Source organism: Watersipora subatra, chromosome 5, assembly GCF_963576615.1.
Source record: "Watersipora subatra chromosome 5, tzWatSuba1.1, whole genome shotgun sequence".
Classification (NCBI taxonomy): Eukaryota; Metazoa; Bryozoa; class Gymnolaemata; order Cheilostomatida; family Watersiporidae; genus Watersipora; species Watersipora subatra.
In genome coordinates this window covers 49,763,780-49,789,790 of record NC_088712.1, presented here as the reverse complement: position 1 = coordinate 49,789,790, position 26,011 = coordinate 49,763,780, and the positions used below count along the sequence as shown (strand labels likewise).

Sequence of the window (26,011 nt, the reverse complement as noted above, 5' to 3'; positions counted from 1 at the left end):
CCAGCCCTAAAGAATGAGATTATGTAATGTAGTTTTTGTTTATTCATTTCATCCGGTAAATGTCTTACCTTATAGTATAAACTGATTTCTGTTCTATGACCTAACTCGGGCAAGAACTACATGTAGATAATCACACATGTTTTCAATACTTTGGTCAAGCTTCCCAGCAATACAAAACTGAAGCTTTTACTCTTTGTTGACTCAAGGTAAGTTCATACTAACAAATTAAACATCTGAACATATGTATGTAGTTTGTCACATAGTTTGATTCAACTGTCTTTAAACAGCGCGTCATCTTCTAATCTTGTTAGTTTTGAATAAATAGAGCAAAAAAGCAGTAGTAGTGAAAAAATAATGAGGGTAACTTTTTAAGGATTAAAACAGGTAATTACAACCAAACATGAGGGAATATTTTAGAAATTTCTTTTGAAAATGTGGGAGTGATTAAAAAGAAAAAAAAATCGTCTGCAACATGCAAAAAGGGACAAATTGAGAGCTGGGGATAACAAGCAAAAAATGAGGTTAAACATTTAAAAGGAAATTTATATACAAGGAAATAAAATCTTTAAAAAAACAGGAAAAAAGGGAACAACTCCAAAGTTGAGCTCTGTGATTTTACTAATTTTCAATGCTCTGCTGTAGCTAACAAAATGCACTAAAGCTATTGCTTTCTTAAAAACAACTTGCTGATTAACATTTGGTAACTGAAACCAACAGTTTATACTCTGCTAATATCAACAGGGTGAGCAGAACTTGGCGCTATTTAATGTATAACCTGGTGAATTCAACATGAGAACACTTTGTATATACGAGACATAGAGATAGGCTGTTTTACTATATACATAATTTTGAGTAAGCCTGAAAACGTCTTATATTTGTATCATATTAACTGTGATAAAGTTTTGTCAATTTTGATATTAAAACATCATAGCAGTCAGGCCATCTCAAACATCAAAAATAATAGCAACTGATACAATCATATTTATACTTTCTAATAAAATCGACTAAAACTTTGTGCATCCACATATTCATGTTGCTGACTCAGAGTGAGTATTGTGATGATCACAACCCAAATTCATGAAGGTCCCTACAACCTAAGCCTAAGTTTAACCAACAACTTCAATGTAGTTTGTCACATAGTTTGGTTCAACTGTCTTCAAACAACACTTCATTATTTCCTCTGGTTAGTTTTGAATGAGCGAAGCAAATAAAGTGGTAGAAGTAAAAAATTAATAAGATAAAGTTTTCTTAAGGAACAAAATAATTGATTCCAAACAAACACAAAAATAAACATTTTTTCAAGTTTGTTTGTAATTAATTGTTTTAATCTATACATTTATAAAGAAATTTGTTTGAGAAAACCAGTGTGATTAGAAAGAAAAAACAGACTGAAACATGCGAAAGTGGAAAAATTGAGAGCCAAGGATAATAAAATAAATACGATATAGAAAATTTAAAAAGAAATCTGTGCACAAGGAAATAAATTCTTAAAAAAGCCAGAAAAAGAGGGAACAACTCCAACTTTGACCTTTGTTATATTACTAGTTTTCGATGCTCTTCTGTAGCTAACAGCATGCACTGAAGCTATAGTTCCCTCAAATATAACCTGCTAATCATCAATAAATAGCTTAAACAGCCTTGTATACTCTGCTAAAAGCAATAGAGTGTGCTGAAAACAATGCTACTTAAAATAAAACCTGCTGAAATCAACATATGAGACCACAACTCTTTATGACGATTATATCTCTATCCTCTTGAACAAAATAGTTTTTGATTTGCTGCACTAATGCGACAAAACTCTTTCAAAAATGTTAAAGCAGTATGAAAGCTCCTTTGAAGTAAGATGATTTATTTAGGCTTGTGAGCATTGTGTCTTAAGACAATAACACTAGCTGAATAGCATTTATCATTCATAAGGGGGCATTAGTTAACTTATCAACAATAGCTTGAACTGTTCAATCACAAATCAACCCTGTAAATTATTAAAAACTCTCATTAAAAGGAACAAAAAATTAATGCTTAAGAGTTGACCACAACTCTACAACAAAATAAACAGCATCAAATAATTGATACAAAGTACATATAATAAGCAAGGATTATTATTTTATGATAACCATAAAACCATCTACTTGAAACTTACAGTTTAATAAGTTGAAGATATTGATGTATCCTCGTAGGAAAAGTGTGAACAAATAACCTGGAAATACAATCTGTTTGTATATTTAATTTTAATTAGCTACTAAAATCAACACCTCTGTTTTTCTGGCAGACACACGGTATATCACAGTATTTGAATTGTAACAAAGCACTGTCAAAATAAAATAATATATAATATATTACCAGAAAGCAGCTAGCTTTCTTAAATAGAGAAAGACAAGCCTTTGAACTTCATCTAAGTAAGAATAGGTCTAAATAATCTTTCACCGTACACAGCTAACAATCCTCTAAGGCCACAACAAAATCCGATAAGCAAGGGAGAGCTCATATTACAAGTTTTTTTCTACTGATTACAAGATTTACAACAGGTTTTACATATAGAAAAATCTAAATGAGAAAGGATTCCAATCTAACTTTAACTAATGTAAAGCAACATACATAGTGCTACTACATGTAGTTACAATGACAAGGTAATCATCAGGTATGATATATCATATGATTATCATCAAGGTACATGAATGTACGATGCCACTTCAGTTGCAGCAGAGACAATACAGTTCACTCTAATTATATTGTGTATGATTAGTAAATAAAGATACAGCTACATTACATACAGTTGAAGACATAACATGAGGATAGCATCAGCATAGTGACAATACGAGGTCTGTACTAAGATAATTCTCTGTCTGGGATCACTTTCCAACTGCCAGCATAAAGTAAGTGGTAACATAAAGTAAATTACTTAAATTAAAACATAAAGTAAATTAGAACTAACTATATGTGTTGTAACTCACAGACTAACTATATATACTGTAACTCACAGACTAACTATATATACTGTAACTAACAGAAAACAATAAGAATGAAATAGAATCCCAGAACAAAGTTACATGTTTTTTGGATACCGAAGACAAAGTTGCGCTTGAGCTGCCAGAGTTTGAAGCTGCCTTGGTGCTGCAAAGACAGCCGCGGCTGAATTGGCTCAAAGTGAGGCGCTTAGCCTTGACACATGGTTATTGCTGAAAAAGCTGCTAATGCTGGAGTCACTCTAAGCAACTCGCTTTTGGTAGCGAAGCCACTTCCTGCAGTTTTAGTTCTTGAAAACAAGGTAGAGCTTGAGGATGCAGGAGCGTTTATGGTTTTTATAGTAAAAAAACTGACAATCATGTGCATAGTATTGCAACAAAAGAGTATGTTTCAAGGCAAATGTGCTCAATTAGGCTTTTTCCGACAAGGCTTTTTTCAACAATACTTTTTCTGACTACTCAAACTGGAGACCCATCGGCAACAATGTACTTGGGTAAAAGCCTAAAATAATCACAAAAAAGGTTTATTTCTTGCCATGTGACTGGTAGCACCGCTCTAAATCAGCCATCTTTGAAAATCGAGATCTGTCTCCAACACAGTGAATGCTGATTCATCATTTCTGCTATTATCATAGTGTGTAGATATTTTGGTCTGATGTAAACCTGAGTTACTGTTGTAATATCAATGACTTCGGTCTCAGCCACAGCACGATCCACAGCTCTGATTATAGTCGGTTTTAGGACAAATATTTTGATAATTTATTTAAGAACCACAGATATAGCGTTCTTTGGACTGTTGCTGACTACGTTTAAAGCGGTTACTTCCTGACAGTGGAACAATGTAAGAGTTTGCTTTAGACTTGACACCACCAGAATCACTGGCTGAAGTCAGTGCTTTTTGTTCCCTTTTTATCTTTATTAAGCAGTTTTTATGTGGCAAACTGTAAAGTTATACTGTCACCATGAGTCTCGAGTGCAGTCACTACCGTCAAATAGTTTTCCAACAGGCTTGTAAATAGATTCACCACCTGGTGTTCTTCTCTAACCTTAACATTAATAGTTGCAATTTTATCAGTGATAGCTTTCATGTGACATAGGTGGTCTTCAATTGATGAACTGTTGTTCATAATCGTCCTAAAGTACCGTTTCTTGATAAATAATTTATTCCCCATTGTATCACATTCAAGATGAACTCGCAGCTTATTGTACGCAGCTCCTATGTCTTTACATTCACTGTTGAGTTAAATAAGACTGTCACTGACAAACAAATTGATGGAAAACAATATGTAGAAAAAATCTTTCCTTGATTTCTTTTTGTACTCAGCTTTAACAGCAGTCTTAGCATCATTCTCCAGAGTACTGGTTCCATCCACATATCCAAATAAGTCCTTAGCTATAAGTAGGTGTTTCTGTTTGATCTTCCATGTAGCATAGTTATCAGTGTTTAGCTTATCTATGGTACAGCCTTTCTCATCCATCGTTCTTTGATATAATATTTCAAAGGGTGACTGGGCTCATAACATGTTTTTATATAATTTGAATGTTCAGTTTATTGAGAAAAATATTATTAGTTGTGTTCATCTTGACAGGATCAAAAAAGAGAGCTTTATATGAAAAGCTATGAGTACCAATATGCAACAAGCTTTCAGAAGCACAGCGAAAGAACTATTGAAACCATGAAACTGCTATTATTGCAATGAACGATACTAATAATGGCTCAATACCATCAATAACGATTAATTCATTTGTTGTTTCTATTTGTATCAAAGTCAATTTTACAACTACGAGTCTTTAGGTTATTTCATTAGCAACTTTGATTGCAAAACATTGAAAATGAATATTACATGTATCAGGCTAATAGTTCTGTAGCTCCTTTTTAAACGTGGCTTTAATTCTTTGATGTAATTAGAGAAATCTTTGTTGCATTTAGAATGGAAAATGTGCTACTATATAAATTGAAGATATTTTGATTACATTGTGGTTTCTTTTTATTTGTGCTAGAAGTTTCACTTCAAAATGGCATTGCGTAAAAGTTTTGCTGTGCTAAAAAATTGTGTGGACGCTAATATCTGCTAGCTTAACTGCACAGAAGACGATTGAAATAATTTTGTTTTGAAAACGTTAAGTTTTCTTTCTGCACGTAATATAAATATGGTTCGATTATGTCATTTGTTTATGAATACATTTTTGTATCATTTGATAGAATATCATTAAATAACTTATAAATATGCAGATTTATACCATATTTTTAGTAGCATCCTTGCAGCGATCTTAGCACGGCTTACAATTAGTTGATGCTCATAACTCCACTTCTATTGCACAGAAAAAGCCAGGTTTGGCTGGAAACTGAAAAAAACATCAATGAGTGCAATGAGGTTTTATGCAACATTGTTAAATATAGATATAAAATAAAAGTATGTTTTCAAATTTGAAATTAAACAAAAAATGAAAATTATAACAAATTGCAAAGAAGGACACAGGCCATAATTTCGTTGCGAGTCAATTGCAAGCAATAGATATCAACTGGTAGAGATAATTCTCGGCTTCTCGATGCATATTTATTTAGAGATCTTCGACAAGTTAGAGGTAAGTTAGCAGATTTATTGCACCCAAACGGTTTAAATTCGCTCCATGAAATGAAAAGCGCAAATTATAGGCGACGATCGCTTCATGCGGATTAACCACCACTATAGAGGAAGAGTTGAAAAATAGAGCACCAAGGCGTTCAATTCAAGGTTTTACGGTAATTGAATTTTTTACCTGCAGTCTGCACACCTTGCAAAACAGCTTGTTGAGCAACAACTAGAAACTTGTTAACTATATAGTTAACAAGTTTTTAGTTGTTGCTCAACAAGCTGTTTTGCAAGGTGTGCAGACCACAGGTAATAAAAACTCAATGAGGTTATAGATGTACCAATTTTATAGGAAAAATGAATGGGGAATGCTAACAGAAGATACAGTAAACATGGTAGAAAACATATAGACTGCTTGCCTCAAACCTGATTTGAAGAACTATATACTAGTCAACTTATCATACAATTTATATAAGTATAAAAAGTATATAGTTAGTTTGTGAGTCACATATTTATATATTGGTCAACTTGACATAAACTTCAACCATGTTTTGCTGTGATGAAATTGTAAAATGGCAGGATATAGTAACTTTATGAGTTACTATATATACAGTTAACGGGGACTTTGCAATTCACAATATAACTGTATGCAGTTACATGTATAAAATGAACTGTATACAGTTATATTGTGGATGAAAAATACATAACTGTTATGCAATTTACAGAGTTTAAAGGTTCTCTGTTCTCTTCTACAGTTTATATATCAAGTTTGTGAGTTACAGTATATTTACATATAGTTAGTCTGTGAGTATATAGGCTATATACTATATAGCCTATATACTCACTATATAGCCTATAGTTAGTTTAGAGTTACAAAGTATATAGTTTGTTTGTGAATTACACTATACATACTTAGTCTGTGAGTTACAGGATATGTAGTTACTTCGTGCGTTAGAATATACATAACTAGTATGTGAGATATAGTATATACGGTTAGTTTGTGAGTTACAGTATATATAGCTAGTCTCTGAGGTGCAGTATATATGGTTAGTCTGTGAGTTACAGTATATATAGTTAGTCAGTGAGTTACTGTATATATAGTTAGTCTTTGAGTTACACTATACACATATATAGTTAGTCTGTGAGGTACAGTATATATAGTTAGCGTGTGAGTTACAGTATATATAGTTACTATGCGAGTTACAGTATATATAGTTAGTCTGTGTGTTAAAGTATATATAGTTAGTCTGAGTGTTACACTATATATAGTTAGTCTGTGAGTTACAGTATATATGGTTAGTCTGTGAGTTACAGCATATATAGTTACTCTGTGAGCTACAGTATATATAGTTAGTCTGTGTGTTACAATATATATAGTTAGTCTGTGAGTTGCAGTATATAGTTAGTCTGCATGTTATACTGTAACTAGCTATTCTACGAGTTGCGGTAGGTTGTTAACAGATTTGCATAGTATTTTGCTGACCTGTTGCTTGTTGAGAAACAACTATTAACTTGTTAACTATACAGTTAACAGGGGTGCATAGTATTTTGCAGAATCGTTTGTTAACAAATCTGGCACATCTTGTAACAATGTAAGAATAATTTGGAAGACTAAACATTCCAAAATTATTATGCTTTTTAGTCTTGGTTGTTTCAAAATCACAGAGTAATTTCAATTACCTGTGAAAAATTTCTATTCAGTTATATTTTTGAATATAAATATAGTTAAAAAGCATGTCTTCACTTTATTTATTTAAATCTTTGATATAAAATAATAAATACAAGTAGTCAAAAGAAGTTATTTTAATTTTCGATAATTTAAAATGGCACTTTGTGAGCATTGAAAGTCTTATAAGATATGCTTTTGTAGGTGTTGTAGCTTGGACTGTCACAATATTTCTTTACAGGTAATCTATATAATACAAAAAGATAATAATAAATTCAAATTTGCATATCGCTATCAGTATGTGCGCCCATTAATATAGGTACCTCATATATATATATATATGAAAGTGCATGGACAGTTTAATGCATCAGATGAGATAAAATATTCAAAAAATATAAATAAGATAAACAATAACAGTGTTTGAGCTAAATAATTATTTTAAAATGTAGGAAAAATCTGTTTAAAAGGAAGACTGACATGAATATTGTGATATAAATGGATGATAATCTTAACAAGATTAATGAGGTACACTGTAAACATGGTCGGCTGACTTCCTCGTAGTCATTTCATATGTAGGTTCAACATTAGCATAGTGAGGTGTCTGTGACTCACTAGAATTATTAACAACACTGTAGACATGATCAGTTAGATCTCTTCTCATCCTTTCATATACAGGTACAGTGTTAGTAGTATCATGGATAGTAACTTGGTCCGTGACTGTGAGTACCTCTATGTGTGCAGGATCCTTTGTACCTTCTCTAGTTCCTGGAACTAAACGAGATGATGTCATAGGATTATTTTGTTTTACCCTCAAATTCCATTCTGATGTGCCATAGAAGTCATTCAAAACAGTATTTTCACTTATAGCACTGCCACCCAAAAAAGCTGCACCAAAGAAGTATCCTTCTACTTAAATATATTTACCACACAATGACAGAATCTGGGTAGGGATTGCTATTCTCACATAACTCTCTAGTGCTGTGGGTGAGACTGTATTTATTCTCGCATAAACTTGTTACCAAATTTGATTTATCCTAGCATATATCTTTAGCACAAAATGCACTTCCTACCCTAGGACATTTATGTATTCACGTCATCTAACTTTCTCGTTTTCGCAGAGTCATTCTCTTGCAAAAATTTCATGAGCGAAACTAAACTATCCTAACGAATGAACGAAAACGCGAAATTAAACTGCTTTGTTCATTGATATTCACAATAAAATCGTCAGATAGAGGAATCTAGACGTCATTGATAGTCCAAGAAACAACTGGCTGCAAGTGATCAAATTAAATTAGCGATCTTGGCCCCACATTTCTGCCTGCGGTTTACAAATACAAAGTAGTCCCAAATCTCAAATTCTTTTTTACTAGCGAATTGGCCCTGAGAAATCTAATCTGTTTGTTCCACTGCATTTATTTTCACATCACTATATGTTGGCACTCATCAGAGACGCGAAATTAAGTTGCATCGAAACTTTACTCTGTGTGCTTCTTTCGAAACTAAATACCCTACAGGATGAAAATATTCGATGGAGATAGAAATTCGCGATTTCGCAAACAGTCAATTCCGTGAATTATTAAATTCTGCTCAAAAATAGTTTTATTTTTAATCACAAGGAAGAATAAATACTGCCTCAAATTTAAACACTAGTCGCTAGGCATAAATACTAAATGTAGCTGAGTTTCAAAACCTTTTTAAAATAGTTGCCGGGGCTTTGAGTTAACCCCTTTGCTAGTACATCACATTTCTTTACAAAATTATTCAAGGTGTCACAAGATATGCAGAAAGGCGTCATCGCAAAAATAGCCGCTAGGCAGATGTACTAAACGTAGCCAAGTTCTAAAACTTTTTTAAAATCATCGCAGGGGCTTGGAGTTAAGCCCATTGCCAATGTATCGAACCTCTTTACAAAAATATTCAAGGTTTTCACAAGATACTAGGCATGGTACTATCATCGCAAAAACCTCTCCTACAGTTATTGTACATTGAAATCAACTCCATCAACCTCTAAAACCGAAGTTGAGGACGATAATGATTTAGATCTGGACCTTATGGTATGTATTTAATTTGCAGTGCAGATACGTTTTTCCATAATTAACTGCGTTAGTTAATTATTTTGTTTGAAAAATGATCGCGTTCATTAAATACTTCAGCAATTGCTTTTGTACTTCCTTTACACATGTTAATATTTTTCTTTTGTGTTTACTGCAGATTGAGAATGAAACAGCACCTGCCGGTATTCTGATTACGAAAACTAAAGACAAGTAGCAATATTCACCGTGGCAGGAATATTGGCAGAGAAGCAACTAATCAACCTAGACCCTTTCTTCAACAACAACAACATTGATATCACTGTGGCAAACTTGATTATATTATTATTATTAAATTATAATGTATCTATACATGAAATAAAATATATATATTTTATTTCATGTATAGATACATTATATTTTTTTACAAACTTGAGTGTACAAATAAAATATTTCAAATGCAAATAAAATTTCCAAACGATGAATGGAGTAAAACAAACAGTTTCGCCCATATGGCGGTTGTCTGACATTAAAATTGAACAGATACTCTTGGTAAGCAAATACCAGCGTGTAATAGTGCTCTCTGACTAGTTATTTTGGTAATAACAGCTCTATATCGCTGTCACTGTCTTGGGTAGATGTTAAAGGCGATTCTCTCGCTACTACATGGATGGTAAGGGAGTTATCATCAGAACTTTCCTCGTGGCTTACCACTGTAAAGTTGTGCCAGTTGGCAAAAATTTTGTGCTCGTAAAGGCGCTTTTGTTCCTTTTTTAAAACAGATATATTCTCCTTGTTAGCAGCTGCGGTCACTTCTATCTCAATTTCAAGACCTGCGGGAATAATTGGTGATCTTCTAAGAATGACATCTACTACCCTTGCAGTCATTGTGCTTCCGTGTATGATGAAAAATCTCTCACACTAAAACAAAAAAATGAAGCGGTAGGGATGGAAAAAATAAATATTGCCTTTTACCGAAGAACCAAACTAAAATTCAACTAATTTAGTAAATGGTTTTGAAAAAACTCATTCCTTACCACAAGTTTTTGGTTCATCAAAGGCCTCCAAATCGATGAATATTCGTGAAAACCTCTGAACGCAGCAAAAACTTCATAGCTTAGCATGATCGACTCATAGTTGTAAGCTAAATAGAAACTGAAACATGCGGTTTGCGCATGCGTAGGGTTAACTCTATTACTAGCCGCAATAGAGTTAACTCTTCAAAGAGAGTGACAGTGTTCAGCCGCAAATAAACTAATCCGCGAATAGCATGAAAAAGGCAATTTTCGCGAAACTTTACTCTGCGAATAAATTCATCCTGGAAGGTACTAGCGAAATAAGTGTCCTAGGGTATATGTATCCACGCTCACACACCTCTCTTTGACATTTTAATGCTGTTCGTAGCTGTATCAACACTCAAACTCTCTTCTACCACATAATAATGCCACCCCCAAATGTACCCATTGTTATATTTTCCCTATCCTATACGGAAGTTGCTCTGATATGTATCCAAACACATACATGTGTACTCTTCTACAACATAACGATGCTGTACTTGGATGTATCCATACTCCTATACTTCTCAAGCACATGATGATTATGTCCCTAGATGTATCCACAATTACATACTATGACATTACCTTTCCTCTTCCTGCAGCAGAGTTTGATGATGATTACAGCTACTATCATCACCAATACTCCAATAACTATTCCAACAATAGCACCGACAGACAAGCCATCAGTCTCGGTTAACTTTGTTGATGCTGTTGGCTGGGTTGTTGGCTGGGTTGTTGGTGGTATGGTTACATCAAATGTCCATGTCACATTCCAAGTCATGATGATTGGGTCCACGGCTACAAGTTTGTACAGAAGCTGTGAACAACATTATATCGTTGCATCAATCTTATTTCATTATTTTTATGTGAACATTAGTTCAAAGTGGCAGTCCGCATGCAAGAATTAAATATTCCAATGAAAAGCTGCAAATATGCACCAGTTTGATACTTTTCTAGTATGAAATTACGTTATATTATAAAGTTAGCTACGAAGCTTTTCATTCTAGGTAAGTTAGTTTTGTTTAAAAATTGGTGCTTCTTGATCAAATAATCTGTTAGTTGAACCGTTTATGTACATGAATTCACCTGATACTTTCAATGGTGCTGCTTAACCATCTTACCCACTTCAATATCTAATAAGATCATGTCATTGGTGAGTCAAATATAATCATAAATATAACATAGTATACCTTAGTATATAATGAATATATCTTTGGAAAAGATGAGCTTTACATTGCATACTGCTTATTTCAGTTCTTAAACATAAGTTCTCCAACAGGGTGCTTTCTATAAAAAACCTGGCTAAATATATAATTGATCTAATTACTGTTAGAACTGGTTTGTGTCAAAACGAAGTTTTTTGGGTATGAAACTGTGCTATCATTAAAAAAAAAAAACAATTAAATTTTTTGACGTCATGAAACACGCTCTTTAAGAATTTTTTGCAAAACTAGAAGGAAGTTCAAATGATGTAGCTGGTTCCGCACTGGTGGAAGAAAAGACACCTTGCGTATAGTGTTGTACATATTATTACACTAGAAATTCCCCTGTCATACAGCTCATGACCAAAGTGATATTGGAAAAAAGGAAAGGTACTGATGGTTGAGAAATGCAATATTAGCAGTCAAATGGCACTACAGCGCAATAGGATAACTGCAATGGTAGCTGTAAAGTACTGGGTGTTATTATGTACAACAAACAGCAATAATGAAAGGAAAATATTATATGTTTATATCTCTCCCCAGCAATAGGAGAAATGCAATATTAGAAGTAAAATGCACTGATATTATTAGAATAACCAATATTATTAATATAGTAATACAGTAATACTAGAAAACCAATGCACAATTTTGTTCACATTTTAAAACGTCATAGCTAACAAAATCATGAAGTTTGATATTGATATAGATTTTTAGAACATCTATTTAACAAAACTATTTAGAAAAAAATAATAACAGTAACATATTGCCCAACATCGGTCACTATATACTTCGATCTTGCAAATTCGAATGCTTATTCTTATAATTAAATCTTAGAAAATCAAATAATTATTCTTATAATTAAATCTTATAAAATTGAATAATTATTCTTATAATTAAATATTGTAATAATTTCATAAGAATCGTTAGAAAAAACATCATCGTCATTTCCTTTACTTTCACTGCTTTGGACATCAGTTGGAATACCAAAGTACTCATAAGTGTCCAAAATGTCAGTTACTGTGAAATCGGCAAAAAAGAAATGATTGCTTTTCAGTACATCTACGTTAATTACAGAAACCTTCGGCAATTGGACAATGCTATAGACTGATGAAATGTGCTCGTTTTTTTCTGTGAAATGCACACGACTTAATGGTTCTATTCTCTGTCGCTCGGCGTTTCGTTTGCTGGTCTTAATTTTGAAAAAAATAAAGCTTGTCCAGTTTTAATAACGATTTTAAGCCGAATTAATCTGTCTATTTATGTATAATCTGATCATATGGGTAAGTTTTAGGAAGTTTTCTGCAAATAATAAAGACTTGGTAACATATTTAAATAGGTTTATATGTGTTTTGTATTGTTATTATACTCAAACGACTCCATCGAAAAATGGTTAAATTTGTTGATGAGATTTCGGTACTAGGGTTTGTGACGGTCGTTGATGAATAATTTTTGTGAGTTGTGTGAACATATGCATTTATCATAAATCTCCCAAACAATCGCTTTGCTCGTGTTTGGTCCTGGGATAACTTTCGCAACATTCTGGTTTGTCGTAATAGGTCATTAAATGTGTTGACACAAAGGAGAGTACGATCGCTGCACAATTGATCATAAATACAAAGACGATCCATTGGTGCAGGTGTTACCGCGCCATTCTACCAATCTAAATGTCACAAGCTGGAGTAATGTCAAAAGTTACCTTTTATCCAAAGCTTGACCTCTTAATACAGATGCCGATACACAAACTAGTAGAACCGCTACTTATAGCAAAAATTTATTGTTGTTTTGCGTTATCCTGGACATAAAAAATATTTGTAATTAGTTTTACTTTGCAGAATAGGCTTTGCTGTTTTGAAAAATTAAGCAAATTGTTGTAAATGAACACTAAAAATGCGCAGTCCCCCATCAACTTGTTGTAAAATTACCACTATCGTGGTTTATAAAACTAGTGAGATTGATCGTAAAAAGGAAAAAAGTTGTCGATGCAAACCAATAATAATGCAGCTACGGTAAAACCAGCAAAATAGAAGAATTAGGTCCAATTTTCCTTTTCGCTCGGCAAAGGAGTAAGTTTGGAAAGATTGTGGAATGAATCAGGCAATTTACATGTATTTTAGGGTTCTTATAGCAAAGATTTTCTATAACGTAAATGTTCCTGGAACGTATTATTTACGTTGTAAGAGTGCATTCTTTACCAACCAGCCAAACGGTTTGATCAGACCAATGACATGATTGGTCAAAGTGTGAAACTGCGCTCTCCGAAAAATGAGAAGAGAAGCTTGCTACATATGGCAAGTTATCTGTTAACATCGTGTACACATAAAAAACTCAGAATAATGTGTTCATGGTTAATATAACTGATTTTTGCGAGGACAATAATGATGCTTCAACATATTACTAACACTGGCACATAATCTAAAACTTTGAACTAGCATTATAATTATAACTTTAATTGCCATAACAAATTTTTGGCTCTAATTTGTAGTTATAAAATTTATTTGTACAGCGAAATTATCTGAAACTACATTTAGTTAAAATAAAACTTCGGCTATTTTAACTTGTTTGTACTGAATAAAAGTTTGTAATTGAAGTTTTCTTATTTCTATTCTTGTCTCAGCATCAATTTTAGACTAATCATCACTATACTAAATGGTGTAATGGACGAACCGGGAACGGAATTTCTTCAAACGAATAGGTCGATTAGACCAACTAGATTTGGATCAATTGATGTTCAGCCAATCATCATTAGACCAATCTTACTAAATTCCATACAATGAAATCATATTACTCTCACCTCTATTAATAATCATATTTTATTAAGTATTAGATGAATAGTTATCATATAATGGTAATAATATACCCTTCAAATGTACAGCATTTTGATGTTGAGAAATGTATATCTGACAACTTCAAACAAAATGCTTTGTTGTTTTTCGATTCTTATGCTAAGTGGTGGTGCGAAGGTGGAATACACAAAGTTATTTTTACACAAAAATATTAGATTCGAAGATTTCAAACATATGTGGCAACACCTTGTGTTCAACACTACATTCAGGAGAGTAGAAGAGAGACTATTTTGCACTCCACATAATAAATTACCAACAGAAAGATATAATGTAAAATGAAAATGTGTGTGATACACAATGAGGCTACTCACATTCAATTGATGCAGTACAGTTGAACTGTTCTGTTTGACCATTCTGACGTGAGTCCATACCAATTACTAGCTGATCAGACACATCTGCCTCTGAACAAGTACTGCATGACCACTTATATGTAGGGTTAGAATTAGAGTCGGTCAACACTTTACAAGTGAGGGTAAGAGGCCCTCCAGGATTATGTTCTAAATCATAATGTAGCTCCCCTTCATAGTCAAAATCTGTAACAAGGTTAAAATGGTACTATAGTAAATAAGAAGAGTAATGATAACAAAGGAAATTTGAAGTAGAGATGACTCTAAAAACTCAAATCATTTAGCCAACCATAACAAAAATTTACATTTTTTCTAATGATTAATTTTTTCTAATTCTAAGTATTTTTTAATGATTAATCTTGCAGAAATAGGGAGGGATGTTTGTCTGTCTGTTGATTCATGGCATTTGTAAGATCAGTATTTTATTCCAATACATGAGACCTTATTCAGAGCAATGATGATTGCTGAAGTGATATATGTAGCAGTTTCATGAACGGTGTGTTAAACTCGGTAACAACAATAAATGATTTAGCCCTATGTGTATGATCTATCAAATTCTTCAGCATATTTATTGATGCATGACAATGCTAATACACTTGGTCAACATTAGGTTTATTAGACAAAACTCAGGGTCGACAGGTTCAGGGACTGATGGCTTATCTGCTGCATCGCTCAAATTTTCTGCAGATGGAATATATAAAGTTTTGACAATAATTATGCAACATTCCTATGACACCTCAAAAGTTCCCTTTGACTGGCTAAATGCTCGGGTAGTGCCTATTTTAAAAAAATAAAGGTATTAGAGAGTGTCCATTGAATTACAGACCCATTTCTTCGACCTCAATAACCTCAAAATTAATAGAACACATAATAGCACATGACATTCGTACATATCTAGAGTCTAATAAAATTTTGTCAGAAAGACAGCATGGATTTAGACCAAACACAGCTGCGACTCGCAGCTCCTTATAACAAAATCTGAATTGGTCAACAACTATAACAACAATGAAAAAACAGACTTGATAGTGCTGGACTTTTCAAAGGCGTTCGATGTTGTTCCTTTTGCTAAATTGCTTTACAACCTGAAAATAGTAAGAATGACAAGACTATTCATTGGATAGCAAACTGGCTTTATGATAGGCATATGTCTGTGGTTGTTGAGGGTGTTGACTCAGACCCACGCCTTGTAACATCAGGAGTTCCTCAGGGTTCTGCGTTGGGTCTCCTCTTTTTTATATACATTAATGACATGCCTAATGTAATCGAGTATGCCCAACTTAGATTGTTTGCTGACGACTCATTACTTTATCACAAAATTAAAAGTAAGCAAGATCAGTTATATCTTCAAGAAGATTTAAAAAACTTGGAGAAATGGTCAAAAGACTGGCAGATGAACTTTAATGTCAGTAAACGTCAGCAGTTGTTTATAGCAAGAACTAATCCCATTGTTGCAGTCTATTCATTAAATGGGAAAGACGTACAGCAAGTAACATCAATAAGATACTTGGGTATTAATATAGACCAAAAACTAAATAATGATGAACAGGTTCAATATGCAGCTAAAAAATCAACCTCTACTTTATATATGTTAATGCGGGCACTAAACAGAGCATCTAGCAGAACAAGGTCACAAACTTTAAATCTATTTGTAGGCCCATGATAGAATATGCTTCATGCACATGGTCTCTTCATCAAGCACGACATATTAAAAATTGGAGAGCATTAATAGAAAATCTTTCCAATGGGCATTTAAGATCAAATGGAAAAACGCAATTTCATAGAAAATGAAAGTTTTAAACTGGCATACTTTAGAAGACCGCAGATCAGAAATAGATAGAAATATGCTCAATAGAATTTTTAGTAATAACATAGCCATTGCTATAAAGGACCGTGTACTACATAGCAAAATGAGTGGAACTCAAAGAGGGGTAATTAGAAAAGCAATATCTTGTGATGTGGCCAAATATTGGTACTTTAATCGTATTTTGGCCTTGATTGGATCTGAGCCCAATGCCTTGTCAGCAAGCACAGCCTCACAGTAAAACTCTGATGAAAATATTCTATTCACTATTTATTGGTTCTCTTGTCGCCTTGTAGAATTTGGTCGTCTTGTCATGATATCAATAGCATAACAATAACATGAATATTTGTAAATAAAAACAAATAAATACAAAAAATAAAAAAAACAGAATTGACATTTACTTTATTCATTTTGTCCTTACTCCTTTAATCAAAAATGCTAACTTTAACATCCACAAAATAACAATTAACTAAAAAAATGAACGAGTTGATATCTCTATAATACACCCACACGGGAGCGAATGAGATAACCAAGTAGACTAGACTAGAACTGATCACTTAATATTTGATATAACTTATGATATAAGTTGGATCAAATATTCAGGTTCCACGTCTTGATTAGCCTTGCTATTGCGCACAGGGACCTCATCATCACCATTATTCATTTTGTTCTTCAGAGCAATGATGATGGCTATAATGATATCTGTAGCAGTTTCATGAACGGTGTGACAAACTCGGTCACAACAATAAATGATTTAGCCCTATGTGTATGATTAATCTAAATTAATCTAAATCTGATGATTAATCTTGCAGAAATAGAAAAGGATGTTTGTCTGTCTGTTGGTTCATTGCACTTTGCAAGATCCGTATTTTAGTCCAATTCATGAGACCTTATTATAAGCAATGATGAGTGCTAGTGACATATGTAGCAGTTACATGAATCGTGTGTCAAAGTCGGTGTCAATAGATGACCTAGTATCATGTGTCATCATATTGTTTACTATATTTATTACGTAGTGTTTATTCACATGCTTGATGTGTGATCAATACCTTTACCATGGCAAAACCGCACTGATCTTTTAGTACAATATGCCTAGTTAGGTTAATTTGACTACTAATTAACTGAATGTCAAAGGGTTGCTCTAATATACGCGGACTTCAAACAAAGGTGGCCTTCAATTAAAGGGTGGCAGTCTATTTTTCAACCCTTCTCCTATAGTGATGTGCAAATAGAGGTGGCCTTCAAATAAAAGTGGCGTTCAAATATAGGTTTTACAGTAAATTAAGCTGAAGCCTTTTGGTCCACAGTGCTCAAATTTTCTAAAGATGCTTCAGCGACCAAAGATACTGAGCGGAACTATTATAGTGCAAACCATGCCTCTAAATAAACGGTCTGAATTGTTCTGACTGTAAAATCCCGCAGAAGAACAACTTCGGAAAGCCAAAAAAACTCTTCTAAGATAAAATGACCAAATCGTGATTTTTTCCTTTGCTTGTCATCTGATAAGACAAAGGAAACATGAAACATGTTATAGATTCTACTCCATACACTTTTGTATAATGAACAACAGAAGAACAGAGTAAACTTACAACGAGGCTCCACATCCTCTGATTTTATTATGTTGTCAGGGTAAATACTCTCCAGGACTGAATGAGTTCTGTCTTTACATCTCAGAGTCAAACCATCTCTATCTTCTATTACAGGTGTGTAACTATTGTTGCTCACAACTACCACATTTTCTCTCAACACCTCTGTAACACAATGATAAAATTATAAACAGATATTAAAACTCCACAATAAACAGTGTAGCTACAAAAGAACTAGATCTCTATAAGAAACCCAAATAATATAATTTTACTTGAGTAATAATTATCATTCTTGACACCAGCGGTGAAAAATTAACTTTCATGTTTTATATACAAACAAAGCTAGAGCCACTATGTTAAAAACACAACAGTTAGCCTCAGTAAAACAAATATTAAATGCAGAAAACATTTTAGGCACCAGGCTGTTTGGGAAGATACTGCATATCATAAAATGCTGCTGATAAAAACTGTAAACATCAGTAAAGGTGCGCGCCCACTAAAAGCAAACTAGGCGAAGCTGCAGCGGGTGAGGCGTCAAACGAATTTCACCTCAAAGCACACTTGGTGCGACATCATCCGCGTCCATCAGAAAAAAACAAATGCAGTAAACAGTTTTGATTAATAAAGTGATGTTCTTAGTGATGTAGTTATAGTGATGTTATTTGCATTAATTTAAATTGGAATTAAAAATATTTACTATTATTAATTTACTTATCAGCTAGCTTTAACTCTTTAGCGATTTCTCGCCAGTTATTCCTCTTGATATCTTCTCTTTTATAATTTTGGTGTTTTTGATTATATAGGCATGGCCTCTCTTACTAACGCAATGAGTTGCTATTTCATATCTGATCACTCTACTATTATTAATTAATCAATTTATTATTAACACACTAGTGTTTGGTACCACTATGCTTGCAGTTATTGTGGTCTATGATCTTAGAACAGCCAATAGCGTGCAAGAGGTCCCACCCAAAATCAAACATGTTTGAATGCTCTAAAAAAGCAACAATCCTGCTGCTGTGGCTGCTGCTTTGTCGCATCGCTTCACATTCGTACCAAATTCGCTCTAGTGTGCACGCAACTGCACTGGAGGCTGGCTATACTACAGCATCATAACATGATTATTAACAGTGAATAATAGATAGAATTATTGTTGGTTCAAACTTTACTTAGTACAGTAGACGCTCCTACAAAGTAAATAATCAGTTTTGGGAATGTTTAGGTTATAGGGATTTTACGTAATGCAAACAGTAAACTACATGTAAACTGCCTAATTTATTATATAATCTTCACAAACTCACCCCTTCGACGGTTAAAAAAGAAAAAACTAGACTTTAAATTTAAATACTGTAGAATAACTGTAGTAACATCAACAGACTATGGCTGTTACACAATGGCTGTAGTCTTGATTGAAAAGACTACAGCCATTATATAACAGCTGCAGTTTATGGTAGTTACATAACAACCATTGTATTATGTGATGGTATGCAATAAATCTGCAAATTAATAAGTTATAATAGAATAATCATCTGTTGAATGTTGCAAATACATGTATATTGTTGAAACAAGCAAAGTAAACAAATGTGTCCGTAATACTTGCAGAAGCTAAAACAAAAAGTAGAAAAAATTATTTAGAAACGGTGGCTTCTTGACTTCAACAACCAGTTGTCATCTGTTGCTTCCATTTTAGCTTGATTTCATTATTTTCAAATTTCTTCACTTCTGTGCTAGTCGATATTAGCGTTCAAACGGAACTTTTAGGAAAAAAGGAATTTTCTTATTTCGCTTTTATGAATGCTTTTCACAAAACAGAAGAACAAGTTTTATCAATATGCAAAGCTTGTGCATATGTGGGAAGCACAACTAAAAGCATTGGAACAGTAGTACTGATTGTGTCATTATTGTTGAAACCGATAGTCGCTTATGATCACACAAATTCATATATAAATTATTCGGTTTTTAAAAGGTCTATCAAAGAGTGAGTTTTGACAGACTGTATCAGGGTCGGTACGCTAAGGGTTAAAAATAAAGGCAATCATCTACATAAAACCCTAATTTTGTACCAATCTTCGGTGGGAGGATTAAAAAGAACAACAGGTCGCATTTGGCTCATAGTTTGCACACCTCTGCTCTAGAGCCTGAGCAGATCGATCATACTCAAGTATTTCTGAATAATTGTGTGGCTACCTATTCTCCATGCTTTGTCAACACACCTGACAATCTCACTGCGAACTAGACTGCTAAGGTATTAATACATAAATTAGAGAGTACGATATCCATTGTTTCTTCCCTCAAGTGCAGCTAGAAAAAAAATGATATTTTAAGGCTCACTATGAGATTCTGGATTTCAAATCAAATTTGAACATTTGCCTTGACTTGAAATACATAATTATTTATGATGTTTTTGGAGAGGCGAATCTGGGAACAAGTTAACTGGGCAGATTTTACCAACTACATCAGCAGAGTGATACACAATGTCAGTTGCCAGCCAATCAAAAACCAATCAAAACTTAGTTTGCATATGTGTAACTTTTGGCTAATTGTCCTCTCTATTGACACAACCAATCAGAGGCACAGATCAGAACATGTATCAGATGATACACTCAGAGGGTTTCATTCAATCACCAATAATGACAGGTTTCAGACTCGTTCATAGCAATAGTTTTTACTTTGGATTTTGTTTCATACGTGAGGTCAAAAAGGTTGCTAGATTTTGTGTTATCAAACGATCTATCAGAAATTTTAGTACACTCGGGTTATTTTGTGAGACATGAAAACTGTTATTGCAATATGGCTAGAAATTACACAAAAATAAGAACAAGCCATTGTTTTGTAAAATTATCCACAGGTAACAGTTGCAGAAATCCATAATTAATGATAATGATCAATCTTGACTTTATATGGCAATTATATTATCACCTTGCAAACTGAATATAAAAAGTCAGAATACAATAAATTAGTTGATTAATAAACTAGGCAACACACTAATTCACATTTTGTGGGATGTTAGTTATCTTATAAACTAGTATAAAGACTCATATCAGTATATCACAAACCATATTCATATACTGAGTCAGGACTCCCTCCAGTAGATGTGCAGTTGAATGTGAACTCTTTTCCCTCTACCACCTGATCTGGTCTGTTCATTACAAGATTCTCAGGTTTAACTACAACGGTGAACAAAAATCAGACAGACAAGAAAAAAGAAGACAAAAAAGCCGACAGTCTCAGACTAGTGAAAGTAGAGAGGCTGGACTTTATAATTAAAGCAAAAGTAGCAAAAATATCAAGTAAAAAAGAAATAAAAAGTTATAATAAACATAAAGTTATATTAATTGAAAGTTCAAGTATTCCAAATTAGACTAGTTCAACATCTCTATAGCCACCTCTACTGACACATTTTCAGCTTAGCACTTCCTGTCCTCAACATAAATAGAAATGCTAACTAAAATCGTTTCATGTTGATTACCGTATTGTTAGTTTAGTTTCATTTCTTAGATACAATTTAGTTCTTTACTTAATTTGGTATTAAAAATTTGTTTTAATGCTTTGCATAGTTTTCCTAAGTATTGGTCACTAAGAATCTGGCAATATCAGAGTCGATTAATTTTCCATGTCAAGATTGGACTGTAGAACAGTGCTATAATGATTAGCTCTCCTCTGACTTACTCCGTCTAATTAGGTTTCATCTATAGAAAAGTTAAGCTAAACCAAGCTTGATGTTAACAGAAATACCAGGCACAAAATTTTGAAAGAGTTGATGGCCACATTCAGCCAAACAAACAAAAAAATACAGTAAAACCTCTAATTGAAGCAACCTGTAATTAAACGCCACCTCTGATTGAACGCCACCTCTATTTGACCGCCACTACAAAAGAAAGGCTGAAAAATAGTGCGCCAACCTCTATTTGAACGTAACCTCCTTTTGGCCGCCACTTTGACTATCTTTGATCGTTACGAATCCATAATATCAAGTGATCAGAAAAAAAGTGTCCACAAAATCGTATTAATAATGAATCGTTTACATAAATAACAACCAATTCTCTCGTGGTCCAACTCCAAAGCTTTTCGTTAAATCTTTGAAAGCAACACCATAGAAATAATCAATAACGGTTTCAGCCTAATAGTAGTTCATTGTTTAAAACGCAGTCTTGATACTTCGAAGTAGATGAACATGTTACTATTTAAAAAACTGTTTAAATTTACGTTGGTAAATGAGCTTTGAAAGCAACACCATACCATAAAAATAATTAATATCTGTCTCAGGCTAATAGTAATTCCTTGTTTAACGCAGCCTTAAGACTTCAAAGAACATGCATATAAAAAACGAGTTGCAAGTTCTGGACCAAATGTTATGTTTATGGCGAGCAAACTTTTATGAGTGGCGTTTGCGCTAAATGTAGTGCATAACCATTTTGCTCTAGCACATAATTGTTTGGACTCTAATATCAACTAGTTCAGCAGTGCAGAAGAAAAGTTGAAACCAGAAGATATTGTGGAAGGTATTGGACAACTAGAAGATGTTCGAAAGCAACAATCAGAACGCAGCTATCTGAGCAAACGATGCAAATAGTTTTGTTAAAAAAACGTTAATTTTTGTTTCAGCATGCAATATAAGTAAGGTTTATGTCACTTGTTCATGAATACCCTAGGACACTTATATTTCGCTAGTATTTAGTTTCGTGAGTCGCGTACAGAGTAAAATTTCGCTGCAATTTAATTTTGCGGATCTGATAGAGTGCGAAAATATAGTGATGTGAAAATAAATGCAGTAGAACAAACGTAATTAGATTCCTCAGGTCCAGTTCACTAGTAAAAAAAATTTTCAATTTGGGACTAGTTTGTATTTGGGAACCGCGGGTAGAAATGTGTGGGCGAGATTGACAATGCGACTTGATTGCTTGCTGCTATTTGTTTCTTGGACTATCAATGACTTCTAGGCCCGTGACAGATGTGGCACCAATATTTGATCTCAAGTATTTATAGCACGGCGATGGCCATGGCTCAAGGTTGTTATTGTTTTTAGTTGATAATAAAATTCATCGCTACAATAATTATTATTTAATTTTATGACTTTCCCTACCAGACTTTCATCCTCATCAGTTACAAATTCAGTGACTAAACTAATATCATCTTCCTCATTTGTCTTGGCTTTTCCACAGGCCCGTATTCCCTGGGGCGGCTGGCCGGCTGAGCCGCCCCAACTTTTTAGGAATTTTTGGCGGTTAGGTATAGTCAAACTCGGAGAACTTGCCCTAGGATAATATGTAAAATTTTATCATGAATACAAGGTTAACTCGAACTTATTTGTTTGGTCCGTTCTAGCCTGTCTTGACAAGCTGTTGTTTTTGCGTAGTTGTCTCCCCGTCGAGTGGCGAGCAACAACAGCTTGTCACAAGACGTACTGCACCTGATGCATCAGGTGCACTCATAGAGAGTTGTCCTCTTCCGTCTATGTGGTTAAAGCATCAGACTTGTAAGGCCGGCGGCATACTTTCGTCACATTAGCATGGCTTGACCTCTTAAAATGTTGTGGCATTAGCGATCGTAGTTGTATGAGAGAGATATTGCGAGCCACAGATCCCAAAATCAAACGGGCTTACTTTGACAATGATTCGATATGCGAGTAAGGTTCTGGGTTACATAACATTTGTAATTACATGTGGCTTGCGCGTTGGATGGAAATTCCCGATGGTTAGTTAGGAATGTCGTCAGCTGGCTCTACCATAGCCTGGGCATGGCTCTCGTGGGGGATTGGGAGAGATCTCTCTCCCAATCCCCCATGAGAGCCATGCCCAGGCCAGCTCTACCAGTGTCGTATAGGGAGAGTTACGTCATTTTCGAGAGTTCCAAACAAACTTGCTTTGCTATACATGTATGAAGTTCTGTTGAAAATTAAGGTGCCGAATCAGAAACACGACTTATACACAGTCGAATCACCATTTTTTTAGCCTTTTTATATACCACAAAGATCGTCAGAATTTTCTGATTTTTTCATGTATAACATGAAGAACTTGTATGTGGTTAGTTAGATTTACACCAGGCTAAAAGCAAAATTCCGTTTATCTGACAGCATGGAGTTATTTCGATCTTTGCGTCAACACTTTTCCCCTTAATTTTTTATAATTTGAAATCTAATTGTGTTTTAAGCAGCATCTTCGTCATAATGGTTAATTGTTGGGCTGTGAGATACTCAAGGCAGATCAGCGTTAGGCTTACAGGTTTTCAGTTCTCAAAAGATATTAAAAGAAGGAATGCATGGATTGTTATAGTGGGCAGGTAAGATTCACGTTGTTTTTAGTGTTTGTATAGATTTAGATATTACTATTAATTTAATGTTTAACTGATTAGTAGGAAAGCTAAAGATGGTTGTAGACTATTATTCACAGCCATGGCTGGCCTATGTGAACGGAGTAATTTCTTATTATTTTATTTAAACAGTGTCGATGTGAAAATTACAGGTTGGATTATGGAAGTAGCAAAAGGAATCCAAAACTTCTGCGGCAAACTGTTTCTTCTAAACTTTGTGAGGTTAGCCAAAATATAATATAAAACTATCTTGTTATATGTATATCGGGTTTTAAACCATGTTGGTATTCTTATTGTCATTGTAATTATTGCTGTTAGTTGTTAGAATACATTTTATAATTATCATAAATGCTATTCATAAGTTTAGTTGTTTGTATAGTACCACTATTGTTTTTTGTCATGTTTTTTTATTGGTATATTACCAAAGTTTTCTTATCTGTTGTATTGCTTTGCATTTGTGTTATTATTGAAGTTAATAAAAATAGCATATAGTATTTTGCATATTGCATTTACAAGCTTCTTTTATTTAGGCTGCGAGTATGGATGAGAGGGGTCGACAGTGTTGCCTTGTGTTGGATGAGATGGAGATTACTGAAGCCCTTGAGTATGATGCTAGCAACAGCTCCGTAATAGGAGGAGTGACATTACCTGGCCATAGTGGCCTTGCTAGTCATAGTTTAGTGGTTATATTTGGAGGTTGGTGAGGTTAGTTTCTTGCATTTATTACTTTCTTTTTTGTGTCTGCAGTTTTACCACTAATATTACATGTACTTTGAATCCAAGTGTTGGCTGTATCTTTGCAGGAATTACTAAAATATGGAAACAAATTATCGCATTCCATCTCACTGGTGAATCTATTTCCGGGACAGTCTAGTTTCTCTTATTATTGATGTCATAACACATGCAAGCGGTATTGGTCTGAAAGTTGTTGCTGTTACTTCAGACACGGGGTCAAGCATCCAAGCGATTTGGAAGATTGATATTGATATGCCATTTATATTGAATATTGATATGCCACGTCAACTGCCCACTTGTCATCCTATATTGCAGAAACTAGTGAGGAAGTTTGTGAATGTTAGACTTCATATTTTATGTTAAAAACATACCTCCACCTCACAGTCAGTGCAGTTTGGTAGCAAAAGCATGGCCATGTGAACATTAGCTCAGAATATTCATCAGTTGTTGACATCAGTGTTGTTGAAATTTGATGCTTTCTGTATTTTTACTGTACTCATTCTTGTTGACTAGTATAATATGTATATATGTTATAAACATGTGTAAGTCAGCCATTGCACACAAAATACTACTTTGGCGTACCTTATTATAGTACTAGTACTGTAACAGCTTAGCTTCTTTGACTTGTTTATTTGAAGTTAATAATTTGTTATTGCAACATTACTATGGAAGATTTTCTATGTAGTTTAATATGCCCTTTTAGTATTCAGTTTTATTATAGAAAGCTGTTCAATTTTTATGTTGTACTTCATACTTCTTGCACGTTTAATTAAAATCATTGTTCGTAATAAATTTGCGGTTGGCCATTAATTTGCATAAAACAAGCCTGTTTATAATTTTTATGAACAATACATTGGCAAGTGAGGGTATTATAAATATAATTATCATTGTGAATACATTA

General features: G+C 33.8%; 2 protein-coding genes across 2 annotated transcripts in view; one reads left to right on the top strand and one right to left on the bottom strand.

Moving 5' to 3' along the window:
- Positions 1 to 26,011, bottom strand: part of LOC137396818 (neural cell adhesion molecule 1-B-like) — a 474,203-nt gene that overhangs the window by 167,744 nt on the left and 280,448 nt on the right. The gene's annotated exons all lie outside the window — the stretch shown is intronic.
- Positions 24,233 to 25,682, top strand: LOC137396669 (uncharacterized). The gene is made up of 4 exons (XM_068082985.1): positions 24,233 to 24,345; positions 24,528 to 24,597; positions 24,906 to 25,080; positions 25,179 to 25,682. The coding sequence occupies exons 1-3, from the start codon at positions 24,233 to 24,235 to the stop codon at positions 25,077 to 25,079; spliced, it is 357 nt and encodes a 118-aa protein (XP_067939086.1). The 3' UTR covers position 25,080; positions 25,179 to 25,682.

Bases quoted from the DNA above. Each gene is read 5' to 3' on its own strand.
- LOC137396669 (XM_068082985.1), top strand. From the start codon at position 24,233: ATGGTTAATTGTTGGGCTGTGAGATACTCAAGGCAGATCAGCGTTAGG. The intron at 24,346-24,527 runs GTAAGATTCACG...TGAAAATTACAG, and splicing joins TGGATTGTTATAGTGGGCAG to GTTGGATTATGGAAGTAGCA. The intron at 24,598-24,905 runs GTTAGCCAAAAT...TCTTTTATTTAG, and splicing joins TTTCTTCTAAACTTTGTGAG to GCTGCGAGTATGGATGAGAG.